The following is a 14747-nucleotide window of genomic DNA, read 5'->3' as shown; positions in this document are numbered from 1 at the left end:
ACGAGTATCATTCACACCTAGACCCTCATAGACAAGACCTTAATATATACCACCAGCAACTTTTTACTCTGTGTATAACACATTTCTTATCTATCAGTTTTTTTTTTTACGAGGGAGTTGAGTCCTTTCGGGCTCATGCATTCCTGCCCCAGCTGGTAGTGATCAAACCCGAGACCTCTCAACTCCTACATTTCTGCAAGCTTTAAGCTTTACCCCGACTACCACTTGACTAACACCATTTGATTATCTATCACATTTTGGTCAAACGCATTCTCACTATAAAACTCAGGGATGTTGCAAATTACCCTAACTTATGATTATGTGCAATTCAATCTCTAAGTTTCACTTGCAGCAATTTAGCCCTATAACTTTCCAAAAATGCCCAATTATTTTCTATTATAAAAACCACTTTAAATATATCTACTATACTAAAAATTAAACAATATTTACAGACGTATTCAACATAAAATGTGAACCAAATTTAATATCAACAAAAATTTGGCCATGTAACTTTTTATTGTAACTTCACTAAAAATTCTCATACTATGAATATTTTTTCACCAAAATAAAATAAAAAAATATTTGAACATGTTTTCTCATAATTAAGAATTTTAGGATTAAAATTTGGTCAAACATTCTATCACTAATTAGCTTCTTATAAGTTATAACTGTTGGGAAATTAACGCCAATCTCCCACGCGCAACGGAAGCAACCAACTGACAAGTAAACCGTAAAAGTAAATAAATGTAAGCAACAATAAGATGAGACGATATTTTAGGGTCAAACCCAGAGCAAAACCTTCCAGACTGGAAGTAAAACCCACTAGCCAAATCGACTAGAATCCACTATAATAATATAGTACCAGTACAACGTAACCGTCTCGAATTAATACCAATTCGAAACCCACAATAATTTAAGATAACAACCTCTACCCCTCCAGTAATATTAGTCAATGCCACTAATATAACCCCTAGAGCAACCTCTTAAATTATTGTATAAAAACACCCGTTGTACTGCCTCTCACCCTCAAACCCGACTTGCTATTATCTACCAAGCTAAGTCACCTTGTTTGATATATGTTGTGAGATATTATTGTGTTGTTTTCCAAATGAAAACCATCATTTATATAGGAAAGCCTATGGAACAAATTCCATGTACTAACATCTTCATAATGACATTAGTCCCCCTTGTCCATAGCTAATACAATGAATCAAATATAATTCATTGAACTCCACCATGTACATTGTAACTTTGTAATGTATGTACATGTAACATCTTGTAACATTGAACAAAACTTGTGTTGGACAATTGGGTGTTACCCAACAATAACATGCATACTATCTACTCCCTCCGCCTCAATCAATAATTTACATTTTCTTTATTTTCCCCTCACAAAGTAAATATATAAAATACTTTGTACGAATAATTTAACAGTTGGTTAATTAACACCAAAACATCTTACAACTCAATTCTCAATAACATAGCTATAACACTTGAACGTATAGGAGTGCTAAGCATATCAATTCTAGTAGATTACTTTAAGTTAGAGCAATAATCTTGACCACTTTCTTTTTGCGCAGGACTAAATTGGTGGCGAATGTACACGACTTACAACTTGCATTTTGAAATTGATTTCCCAGTATTCAATAAATATTTGTCGGCATGAAATAAACGGGCCAAATAGATCTGATGATAAAAGATGATATCCAACAAAATCCACTAACAATGCAACTAATAATGCAAGTGTACGTTAAATAATGTGCCGTCATTCTAAGCAACTTTGTTTTCACTTGATTTGGATCAATAATACAAACTGTACTAGCGAGAAATAATTTAATTAAACGTCGACAGCTAGTTGAATAGGAGGGAGTATTTGCTAATCATCCAGTCGAGGGTATCATGTATTACGAGACATTTGTGCATGGTGATCTCGACCAGGAATTTGGAAATTTCACTAAGGTCGAATAAGATTTAGATAAACCTAACTAACTCCGTATACTCATAAATAGCGTCTTTACTAATTAATCGAGACATTTGTATGATAATATAGGACCGATAACCATGTATATAATTCAAACATACCGTAGCGTAGATATTTTGTACACAATCTCACACCTAGATCGAGTAAGAAGGTGGTATAAACACCAAACTGATCTCGGGTTGCCTTCACCCTGCTCACTTACCGGACCTTTCGGATCTACCGTTCCTACCACCTGTCCTCAAGTGTTTCCTGATGTGGTTTCTCCGGGAGTGGCACACTCTCCACCCTTCACTAATCGTCCCACCGGAACTCCAATTCTTGCTGGACCCTATGCCCATCTTGCCTCGATTGAGGAGGGTTTATCTATTGAGTTCGACATCCAAGGATCTAAGAACTGCGAGCTTCTCAAACTCAATTGTGATCTTTCGAATTGCTCTCCCGTTGAAGGCCCTTGATGTGTGGATCAGTTGGGAGCAAGTTCGGGGGTTGGAACACAGGGAACTCTTCCTGACCCTGTGCGGCCTGAACCGTCTCCTTCTCAACGGCTGCTCAAACCACGTGCAAGACGTGGCAGAGGACGGGGTTAACCCTGCCGTCACCTCGAACCCTTTTCTCCTACCCGTGAATATGAATATCCTCTATTGGAACTGTCGTGGCATTGCTAGACCCTCCTTCCGCACCCACCTCTCTTACCTCATTAACGCCCACAACCCTGCTATCGTGATTCTGTCAGAGACTAGAGTCCGAACCCCTAACTCCCTGGCCATCGTGCGCAAGCTCCCTTTTGACTCCTTCGAGATCTTGGACCCGATGGGGTTCACTGGCGGCATCATTGTCCTGTGGAATTCGGAAAAGGCAGATATCACTCTCCTTAACAAATCAGACCAACTGATTAATGTGGTGGTTCAGGTACCCATTACCTCCTTCATTTTCTTACTTTCTGCGGTTTACGCGAGTCCAAAGTTCAGGTTTCGAAAAAATTTGTGGAATGACATCATTAATGTTTCTGACAATCATGACCTTCCTTGGGTTTGCTTAGGCGATTTTAATGAAGTTACTTGCAGTGCCGATAAAATCGGGGGGAGGGGCATAAAATCTAATAGAGTGAACCTTTTCAAGACAACTCTTGACTCTTGCAACCTTATTGACATTGGTTTTTCGGGACCTAAATTCACATGGACTAATAGGCGTCGTATTAATCCCATCCTTGAGAGACTTGACCGTGTCTGGGTTAACCAATCTTGGCTTGACCATTACCCTAATTCCCACAACTACCACCTGACCCGTCTCTCCTCTGACCATTGTCCGATTATTCTCAAGACTTCCCTTCCCCACCAGCTAGCCCGCCCCCAAGTCCTTCAAATTTGAAACCTTCTGGACCTGTGAACCTTCCTTTTACTCCCTGGTTGCCCATACCTGGCCTTCCCTGACTGACTCTATTCCGACTAGACTCACTAACCTCAGTCTGACCATCAGTGACCGGGCTAATGCGATCTTTGGTAATCTCCCCGTTAGGAGAAAACGCCTCTCCTCTCGTCTCCTTGGTGTCCAACGTGAGCTGTGCCTTAATCCCAACTCCAACTTCCTTCTTACCCTTAATGACTCCCTCACCCACGAACTCAACTGCATCCTCGACTTTGAACACTTTTATTGGAAAGACCGTTCCCACATCAGTTGGCTCACTGATGGTGACCGCAACACTTCTTTCTTCCAAAAATCCGTCACTCTCCGTAGAAGTTTCAACCGTATCCTCTCCCTCACCGACAATGTTGGCCTTGTGATCACCGGTCATGATGCTTTGAACAGTCACATTACTCATTATTTCACTAGCCTTTTCACCTCTGGCAAAGAGGTTGCCTACATTGCCCCCCCCCCCCTACCTTCCCCCATTCTGAGCTTACCTTCATCACTACTTACTCGATCCCCCCCGAAGAAGAAATCCGTGCCTCCCTCTTCTCTCTTGGCTCTAATAAGGCCCCGGGACCGGATGGTTTCCATGCTGGTTTCTTCAAGAGATGCTGGGATATTATCAAACCCGACTTTATCCCCTTTGTTCAGAACATTTTCCTCTCGAAAACCGTCCCTGAGACCATCAACAGGACTTCTATCTCCCTCATCCCTAAAATCCCTTCCCCTAAATCCATCACCAACTTCCGACCCATTAGTCTTTGCAACACCACCTATAAGATGATCACCAAGATCATAGTTAATCGCCTCAAGCCTTTTATGCACTCTATGATTTCTCTCAACCAAGGGAGCTCCATCCCTGGAAGGGGTACCGATACTAACTTCATCATTGCTTCTGAAATCCTCCACTCTATGCACACCACCAAGAGTAAACTTGGATGGTTCGCCCTTAAACTAGACCTTGAGAAGACCTTTGATAGACTTGAATGGGATTTTAACAGATCCTGTCTTATCACCGTCAACATTGACCCAGATACCATTTCTCTCATTATGAGCTGCATCTCCACGACCTCTGCCCATGTGACCCTTAATGGCACCTCTCTTGACACCTTCTTCCCCTCCAGAGGAATTAGGAAAGGTGACCCCCTCTCTCCTTACCTCTTCATTATCTGCATGGAAGCCCTCTCTCGTCGCATCCACCAAGCCTGCCACGACTCTGAGTGGGGCCCCTTTCCCCTTGGAAAAGGCGGCGTTTCCTTCTCCCACCTCCTTTTCGCTGACGACATCCTGGTCTTCAGTAGAACCTCTGAAAAGAATTTGTGTTCTCTCCAAGACACCATCCTCTCCTTTTGCTCTAACTCAGGACAAAAGATCAATTGCTCCAAGAGTAAAATCACTTTCTCCAAACACACTCCCCCACTTGATGCCGCTCTCTTCGAGGATGCCCTGGGCATCAAGAGGACTAACAACCTTGGTACCTACTTGGGCTTCCCCCTTCTTAGGAAAAAACCTAAGAGGGTTGATCTCTAGTTCATCCTTGATAACATCTCTTCCAAACTTGCCTCTTGGAAATCCCGTTTCCTTTCTAGAGCCGGCAGGATCTGCCTTATTAAGTCTACCATCAATGCCATTCCTAGTCATGCAATGCAATGCATCCACCTCCCCTCTTCCATCCTGCGTGACATCGACAAGATCGCGAGGAGCTTCCTCTGGTCAAGTCAGTCTGCGAACAAACTCCAACTTGCCAACTAGGACCTTGTCACTCTCCCCCTCACCCTTGGCGGCCTTGGAATTAAGGCTGCTACCCCCCTTAACGATGCCCTCTCTGCTAAGCTCAGTTCAAACATCCTACTTAATACTTCTTCCATTGCTGCCTCGGCCTTACGCAGTAAATATTACTCCCTCCCGCCGCTCCTTTTCCTGTGGCTCCCATATTTGGAGAAATGTTGGGAGAGGATGGAACATCCTCAAAGACCATCTTTCCTAGTCCATTGGTGATGGATCTACCATTAGTATTTGGGATGACCCTTGGTTATGCCTTGGCCCCCTCAAAAATGTCATCCTTGGACCTTTAAACCTCTCCTCCTCCAATGCTAGATGGAACACCATCATCTCTAACGGAGCTTGGGACCTGGACTCCCTTGATTTCGTCCTCCCCGACCATATCATCACCAACATCCTTTCCATTCCCATCCCGTCTACTCCAAGACCGGACATCCTTACCACTTCCCTTGCTCCCAAAGGTAAGTTCTCTATTAGTGAGGCCTATCTTTCCCTCTGTCGCCCTCCCCCTTCCCACTACCCTCCCTCTCTCTCCACCGATATTAGCTGGCTCTGGGACCTCCCGACCCAACCTAGGATTAAAGTTTCCTTTGGCTTGCGTGGTGGAACAAACTCCCACATAAAGCTTCTCTCTTTGGGAGGAACATTCTGCCCAGTCCGTCCTGCTCCTTGTGCCCCAACCCTTCTATTCCTGAAACTTCCCTCCATGCCCTTCGCGATTGCTGCTTTGCCTCTCACTGTTGGTCCCTCCTTAACGTCCCTAACTCTTTTTTCACCTCCGACCTCCAACAATGGATCACTCCTCCACCTGGAGTACTCTTTTTACTTTCCAGTTATGGCGTCTTTGGCTTAGACGTTGTGACCTTACCTTCTCCACACCTTCGTCTCTCTCCCCTCCCTCCTTTTGTGCTTCTGTTACCTCTCAGACCTTTGCCTGGATCCGTGCCTCTGACCGCCCCCGTTCTGCCCCACCTGCGATTACCAACCCCCATGATGCCTTTAGCTACCCTTTGAGCTGGGCCCCTCCGCCGCTTGGTTGGTTAAAAACCAACGTTGACGCGGCTTTTTCTCCCTCCTCTAACCTTGCTAGTTTGGGGTGTATTATTAGAGACTGTGATGGTTCCTGGGTTCTTGGTTGGTCCACCCGCTTCCTTGCCCCTAACCATTTCCTTTGTGAGGTCCTCGCCATCTGTGATGGGATTCGCAGTTCTAGAGTCCATGTGAATAACGTTACGTTCTGATTGCCTCTAACTGTCTTGATGCGGTTATCTCTATTTTGCGCCCCTCTGCCCCTTGTGGTCCGTGTACTAACGTTATTCTTGAGTGTATGGACCTCTTGCAGGACTCTCCCCATTTGAAGCTTATATTTGAGAAGAGATCGGCCAACCGTGTTGCGGATGCCATTGCCCATATTTCCATTCGTGACACTAGTTCTTCTTTAGGTTGTTTTGAGTGGGATTACCCCCCTCCTCTTATATTTCATCTTTGTACTTTAGACTCTCTTTTGGCCTGCGTGCCTCTCTCCCCCGATCCGCCCCCGTGATGTAACTTTAACTCTTTTTCTTTCTTTTATTTAATCTTGTTCCTTTCGTCCAAAAAAAAAAACATAAAGCAAGAAAGATATAAGTAAATATAAAGAAAATAACAATTTAATTTGTGTGGTTTACTAACGGTATGGTGTATTAGTTACGTCTACGAGCAGAAGAAAGGAGAGTTTTGTTTATTGAGGACATTTTAGAGAGTTTATATAATGCTATCTAATACCACTACAAAAAAAATCTAACAAAATTGAAACAGAAAACTCTACTTCAGATAGAGTTAGAAAAACCCTAATCAAACGTAGTACATTCCTATTTTCCTTTTTCTTTCTTCTTTTTAATTTTATTTTTTATGAGAAAATAAATAAGATTGAACATCTGAAGTAAAATGAATCAAACTGATCAAATGTCCTACTCTGTGTTATCGGTCATCTTATTAGGATATTAGGCCCATTAGGACCGACTACCATTAGGGTTTACTGTATTAGGGTTTGATTTCGGTACTATAAATACATGTATTGTTATCATAAGATTCACAGCAATCAATACTACAATTCTCTTATGTAATTATCTCCCCTCTATAATCTTAACACATCTGATTACAGTATAATTCAAAAACTCTTAAAGCCGTTTGAATGGAGCCTGTTTTCTTCGAAACTATTAGCGTTCTTTTGTACGAAAAAAAAAAGTGACAATATTTTCATGTACTATGTAGTATCGTTTGACTAAGTAGCAACTCTAATTAAGGGATGGGCATCCATGAACAATCTAAATGAAAGTGAATAGATAAAAGCAAACAAAAAGCAAGTCTAAAAGTAATAAAACCATTGCATAAAAGTCCTCAAACTAGGAGTAATACCCTTACATTTTTACGTTAGTTCACATTATGCATGAGTCAAAACACAGTTTCTTGTTTAAGGCGGACATAACAGTCTTAAATAAGAAACAAGTCAAACAAATACACGGGACACCTCTAGAGTGAAGTTTAGGGTTTGAGTTTGTGGCTTTGTGTTATACGGAGTATATAGCATTACAAAAATTGTGTTTTGACTTATGCATTACTGGTTATCCCCATTAGAATTTTTCGCCCTTGCTAATCTCAAATCTTGACTCCGTCCTACTCTTAAGGTAGATATAACCGTCTTAATTATAAGACCAACTGAAGTCAAAGTTGGGTCCGATTAAAAGGGCATAATACTGGTGATAATCTTACCAACTTGTATCACTGCATTCATTTTTCTTCATCTTTTTAAATTTCAAACAGTGTGTCCCAAAAAAGTGTATTTCTGTAGTTAACAAGTCTCTAATATGTGCAAGTAGCTAGTTTTAAAAATGGACTTTAATAAGATACGGAGCAGTCGTATAAGATAAGATGTGTCGATGACTGTTGCTTTTCGACGTAATTGTGGGCAAAGTAAGTCGTAGTTGCTGATTTAGTTAGGTTATGCGCATTAGGGCAAAGTAAGTCGTGGCTGCTGACTTCCTGCTGTTAAATATAAAGCTGTTTTGTCGTCATGGAAGTCGTAACCAATAACGTACGTATTAGTAAACTGTACGTTTTAGCCGAGTACTTTTTGTTTTTGTTTTTTTCTGTTTTGGCATCTGACGTTTTAGCCGAGTATTAAACCTATCAAAAGCATGTATTTTTATTTCTATCAAAGCGTGCACTTAGTCGCATAATAATAGAAGAGATAAAGATTTGAACTTGGAACCTATTCTTCAAAATACCTTCCTCTTAACTAGTAAACTAAAACATCTTCGATACCTAGCAAATCATGTAGAAAGTGCTACAAGGTGTTAACTTAATAAAGTTTAGAGAAATTTTTGGGTACACCGGGTGTACCACACTACCACGTCATCGTACACCCTACCAAATGAGAATATTAGAATTGAATAATTAAACATAATCTTAATAAAATAAAAACTTAGGCATCTCATTGGTTAGGGTGTATGACATTTGTAAGATATAGAACATAAATGGACTAGCATAAATGCATAATAAGAAGATAACATGATGGACTATATAAGAATAATATATCATACATAACCGACACATCTTATATATATTAGGGTACCCTATATATTACAAAGGTTTATGAGAGTCGGTCTCTCACTCAATTATTGATAAACAATTTAATTATTTTACTGATTAAGGTTTAAACTGACCCATCGTGTTCTACGTGTTTTTCCTAAGGAGCATACTCATCTATCGTAAACTGTGACCATTTGCAGTAGTAAATCATTGTATATTACATGTACACAGTACACATGATTATATATACTCTCACACTCACACCTTTGGTAACATTCATTTTATGGGAGTCCAACTTCAAAAACTTTGACCGTGAATATTGTTAACAATATGAAACTTTGAAAGACGAAACTTGTATATATAGATTTTTGTATGAAAAAATCTTTCATATATTTTATTTTTTATGAAACAACGTCACATATAAATGAAAAAAAAAACGGTCAAAGTACCGTCTCAATTGACATAAATATCTATGATGAAAAAATCACGAAATTATACAAGTACCGCGTGTAAAACTCTTTGAAAAGTCGAGGCCACTACGAGGACCATTGTAGGTGACAATATAAGCTCTCCAAATTAAGCAATCGTGTTCGACTGTTAGTAAACTAGGTAGAGCTCATCATATATTCATATGATTAGTTTATGACTAATAACAACTAAAACATGTGATGTTTGTCAAGAATATTAAAACGTGTGACCAAACAATTGATAGATCCGATCCTCGTATGATTCAACTTGTCAACTTGGGTTGTACTACTAATGCAATTATGCAATGAGAGCTAACGCAGACGACCAAATTAAGTGGACACTTTAACTCGACTTATCTTTAATCTCTCCTTAATTTATATTCTCAATTTCTCATCATGACACCAAATAATATATAACACATATTTAATTAATTAATTTTTTTTTGATGAGGAGGGGGTTAAATCCCTCGGACCCATACATTCCCGCATCACCACAAGGACCATGTAAGCCACCCCTTCGAGGGCTGCAGTGGCCAAGTAATCATCGCCCCAACTGGTAGTCGAACCCGGTACCTCTCAACTCCTGCATTTCTGCAAGTTTCAAGCTTTAACCCGACTATAACTGGACTAACACCATTTAATTACACAAAAATAACACATTCTTATTTTAGATGAACCATTTTCGTCTTTCCTAAAGACGGGATTTTATGACTATTTTAAGGTCAAATTTAACTACACTGGTCCAACTAATTTTACAGTTTATGATAATTTATTTTTCAAAAATGATCACATTTAATTTAAAATAGTCTTAAAATTCCGTCTTTTTGAAAAAGGACCAAAACAACCCATCTGAAAGGACTTGAAAAATTATATGAATAAGCTTAAAAGCATGTTAAACTTGAAGATGAAAATTCAAAGTAAAAATACTCTTGTGACTGAATGCATTTTATAGCGGAGCACTAAGCTGTTATAATATTGCATATTCCCTAGTTAGTAATCCGACCTTAGCTACTCGATTCGTATTAGTTTATTCGTAATTTTTATTTCAAATGGCTACTTTTTGTTTGAAGCTTCAAATAAGTATATGTGATTATTTTGTAATTAAATGAAGGGTAATGTTAAATACAACCCAGTGGGTTGTATTTAAACATTAAATACCTTCTAATTTGGGTATTAATTTATGAATTAAGAACTAAATTACACATTAACTAATGGTACATTTAGTGTTACAGTTTAAGTTAATTTGTTTTTCAATAGTAGTCACATTTAATTGTAAAATTGTTACAAAATTTCATCTTATTGTTTTAAATCAAAATGATTCATTTTGGCGACTAATTCAGTTGATTGCTAAGTCCCTTTTTCCTTGTAGTGTAAGGGATGACTTGAATGTAATTAAAAACATACTATAATAGCTTTGAGAAGTCTATTTTTATTCAATAAATCTAGTCTAGTCAATTTTACAAAGTTTTAATAGTCGATAAGACACCCTACGATTGAGATAATTAGCTTCTAGTGTCCTAATTATTCAAGGTGTTCCCACTTCAATTCCCAGTTCCACCATAAGATTCGAACAATGAACCTGCTAATTCCCACTTCAATTACCAACCACTGCACAACAATAATTGTGTGCTATATTTGTTATCTTTAATGTTATTTATTACTATCACTATTGATTGCTAATTTCATGACTTTGCACTGCACACCAAAGCCGCTACTTTAAGTTGTTTTCTTTCAAAAACTTCACCTATGACTAAAGCCACCACTAAATCCAAAATTTTTAGTTAAATTTCCGAAAAAATTCAAATTTACCTCATGAAATTATTCGTTCTTCTCCATTGAAATTTTTTGCTCCCCATAACGAAAATTTTTAGCTCTGCCACTGATAGTTTCATATTTGGAAACATATTATAACACTTGTAATTAACAGGAGTGAACCCAGAAATAAAATTTTTGGGTAGCAAATTTTTCTGATGTTTTTTTAAAGTGCATATTTATAAAAATTGGGGTAGCAAAAGTCGATAATCTTAACCATTTTCTGAGAATTTGGGGTAGCGAGTGCTACCCTTTGCTACTATGTAGGTTCCCCCTGCTTGTGAATATCTCGACCAAATAAATTCTATCAAACCTGTTAATGTCACTAAGAAATTATGAATGAATTACCAAAGTACTAATTTCATGTCAACACGAATTCATCATAACTTCGTCCACTATCTTAATTAATCACCATTTCATATATAATTAGTGAACTTAATCAAAACACCATTATCCATCAAAGGATAAGAAAAAACATATATTTATTCGTTAGTGTTTGGCTGCTCATTGTTTTCCAAAGCTAAAGCAAAAACGTTGAGATTGACTTAGGAACGTTAAAGCGTCAAATTCTTAGCTAAACTTAGCGTCGCAAGCACTAATTAAACCGTCGGCACCCAAGTAATATGATATTGCACCAACCATAAAGTGTATTGTTCAACATAATTAGCCCAAGGACCCATTATATGGCGTCTTTGAAGAATATGTGTCCGCATTATTTCACACGCAATTTTGGTGCAATTTTCCTTTTAAATATTCAAAGTAATTATATGTACGTTCTTACGACGTAACACTTGCCTTAGCTTAGACACATTTAAAAAAAAAAAGATAAAAAAAAAAAAGGAACTTTTCTCTTTACTATAAAGCTATGTGCATTTCATGCATTTTCAAGCAAGCAAGACAAAACTACAAAAGATTAAGAGTCTCTTAACACATCAAATTTATACAAAGAAGCATAGTAATCAAATTCCGTCTTATCGAAAATTACTCGGGTCGAGTTGTGTCAGCTTTTGTCAATTGTAAGGAAAAAAGGATCAAATATATATAGGAGGGAAGATGGAGAAAACCCTAAATGTACAAGTTAAGGTAATGTCTAGTGAAATGGTGAAACCCTCAATTCCTACACCAAATCATCTTAAAACATTCAATATTTCATATGTAGATCAAATTTTACCATTGGTTCCACCGTTCCTTTCGACTGGCCTAGTGTTCTACACTGCGCCACCTGAGTCGCAACCTCCACTTGATATATTTCGTCTTAAGGCATCTCTTTCAAAGACACTTAGCCGATTTTATCCTTTAGCGGGCCGAGTTAAGCAATCTATTATAGAATGTAATGATGAGGGCATACCCTTTATTGAAACAAATGTTGATTGCTCCCTCTCTTCTTTCTTAAGCTTACCTAATACACTTGACTTCATGACGAAGTTTCTTCCTCCTAGGGAGTCATTAGGTATTGTGGGCGAGTTTGTGACTGAACTCGCCCACCTAGCCATCCAAGTGAATGTTTTCACTTGTGGTGGAGTGGCCATAGGTTGGTATGACATCCATAAAATTATGGATGGCACCTCCTCGGCCACATTCTTTAGGTACTGGGCCGGCCTTGCGAGCCAGCGCTATGATGACCTGGTCCAACCCGACTTTGATGCCACTGTCACTGCTTTCCCTCCATTATCTAAGGCACCCCAACTACAATGGGACAATGGGTACAAAAATCATGTCCAAGACTCCCCTACTATGGTCAAAAGCTTCATTTTTCGCAACACGGCGATAAATGACCTTAAGATTAGGGCATCTAGTGAACTTGTCCCTAACCCTAGCCGGTACTTAGCCCTAGCCGGGTTCATTTGGGAGAATGTCATGGCCTCCAAAGAGTCCGAATTTCGGTCCAACGGGTACACAGACACAATACTCCAAGTAACCCTAGATCTACGTCCAAGGATAAACCCGCCACTCCCACGTGGATCCATCGGTAATCTAGTCAATACAGCAGTTGCTCGGGCTGAAAACCCGACTCAAATGCAAGATCTCGTCGTGGAGATTAACGAAGCCGTTGCTAAGGTGAAAGGTGAGATTGAAGGGTACCAAGGGGAGAAAGCGGTCGAAAATGTACGTAAAAATTGGAATGAACTAATTGATATAATGTCGGACTACAAAGAAAGAGCTTACAAACTTGTAAGTTGGAGTAAACTCGGGTTTAGTGACTTGGATTTCGGGTTTGGTAAGCCGAAATGGATGGTACCAACAGATGGGATTATGTCACCATTTCATAGGAATTTGATAATCTTGACTGATTATAAAGATAATCAAGGTGATGGAATTGAAGCATGGTTTTTCTTGGAGGAGAAAGACATGGATGTTTTGAAGTCAAATGAAGACTTTCTTGCTTATGCAACTCCGGCTTACTAATTTGCTTTTTAGTGGTTGTATTAATGTTGTTTAATTAATTTGCATTAGACTTTAATCATGTTATGATTGGTCCAAATCACAAAGGTGAGACGACCATTCAATAATCTTGTGAAGTATTAATTTCTTTAATTTCTTACTTCTTCCACTTTTTTATATATGACGTTTTGCATTTACGAGGTAAGCCTTTGACTTTAATATTTACAAAAATATATTTGTTCAAAAAATATAAAAATGGTCCATTAAATTTCTTACGAAAAACTCTTTCATATGAGTATACATATCATAATATTTAGTCTTATATTTTAAGAGATATTGAAGAGAGAAGAGAGTGTCTCGAAATGTGAGAAAGTCATATATAAAAAAATGGAGGGAGTATCAACTTATAATGTTTATTTCTCCAAGGTTAATTTGTTATGAGCTAATGTTTGATTCCTTTGCTGATTAGTTAGTACTCCTAATATCCCAAAATAAAACGAGAGACCGTCTCATATTAGATATATATGTGCGACATGCCAATATGTGACTATACTAAGCCTAAGAAGCAAGAAAAAAAAGTTGATGATTGATTGCCCCTTTAATGTAAAGGGTCTTACATAAACATGCTATTGAGATAAGACTTGAATACTTGTTATGTTACTTTTAATTTATATATGTTCCTTTCGTCCAAAAAAAAAAAAAGATAAGATTTGAGAGACAGACTAATTTCTATGGTTTCGTACTAAAAAAACAATCCTATCTTTTGACACATTATTAATAAAGGAAAATGAGATGGCGCTACCGAGTGTTGCTGAATTTCAGTAACACCCGGGATATAATTGTAAATTCCTTAGATTATTTCATTTGCCCCTAACTATTTCAAATTTCAAACTAATTTTTATTAAGGGGTATTAATTTAGTCACTACAACTATATAGAGGAACTAGTTTTAAACCCGTGCAAAATTGCACGGGTATGTATTTGGGCCGGTATTAATTTTTTTGGATGATTTTTTTTTTTTTTTGCATTTTTATTGCACTTATCTAGTTGGTCTAAATCAGCGATCTACATAATTAATGTTTAAACTTGTTACAAATACGTGTTCTCACATGCAATGGTTTAAGAGGAAATAACAAATGATGTTTTTTTTTAAAAAAATATATCATACTATATAGTTTTTATAAATGATGCATGTAATTTATTAGCATTATATGTAATTCAATCCCGTAATTAAATGTAATTCCTTCTCGTAATTATGTAATTTTATTATTATTTATTTATTTTTTTAAAATTATGTAATTCAGTTATTTGTAATTAGTTTCATTTATTCCGATTTGTAATTCATTC

General features: G+C 38.1%; 1 protein-coding gene across 1 annotated transcript; it reads left to right on the top strand.

Annotated features, from left to right (window-relative positions):
• Positions 1–11848: 11848 nt before the first annotated feature.
• On the top strand, positions 11849–13555 carry LOC141628443 (stemmadenine O-acetyltransferase-like). The gene has a single exon (XM_074441590.1). The coding sequence runs from the start codon at positions 12073–12075 to the stop codon at positions 13423–13425; it is 1353 nt and encodes a 450-aa protein (XP_074297691.1). The 5' UTR covers positions 11849–12072; the 3' UTR covers positions 13426–13555.
• Positions 13556–14747: the final 1192 nt, after the last annotated feature.

The sequence above is a fragment of the Silene latifolia genome, chromosome 2 (assembly GCF_048544455.1).
Source record: "Silene latifolia isolate original U9 population chromosome 2, ASM4854445v1, whole genome shotgun sequence".
In the NCBI taxonomy this organism is placed as follows: domain Eukaryota; kingdom Viridiplantae; phylum Streptophyta; class Magnoliopsida; order Caryophyllales; family Caryophyllaceae; genus Silene; species Silene latifolia.
Note: the sequence above shows the minus strand (reverse complement) of the source record. Positions and strands in the feature narration are given on the sequence as shown.

Coding starts and splice junctions, on each gene's coding strand:
- LOC141628443 (XM_074441590.1), top strand. CDS start 12,073: ATGGAGAAAACCCTAAATGTACAAGTTAAGGTAATGTCTAGTGAAATG.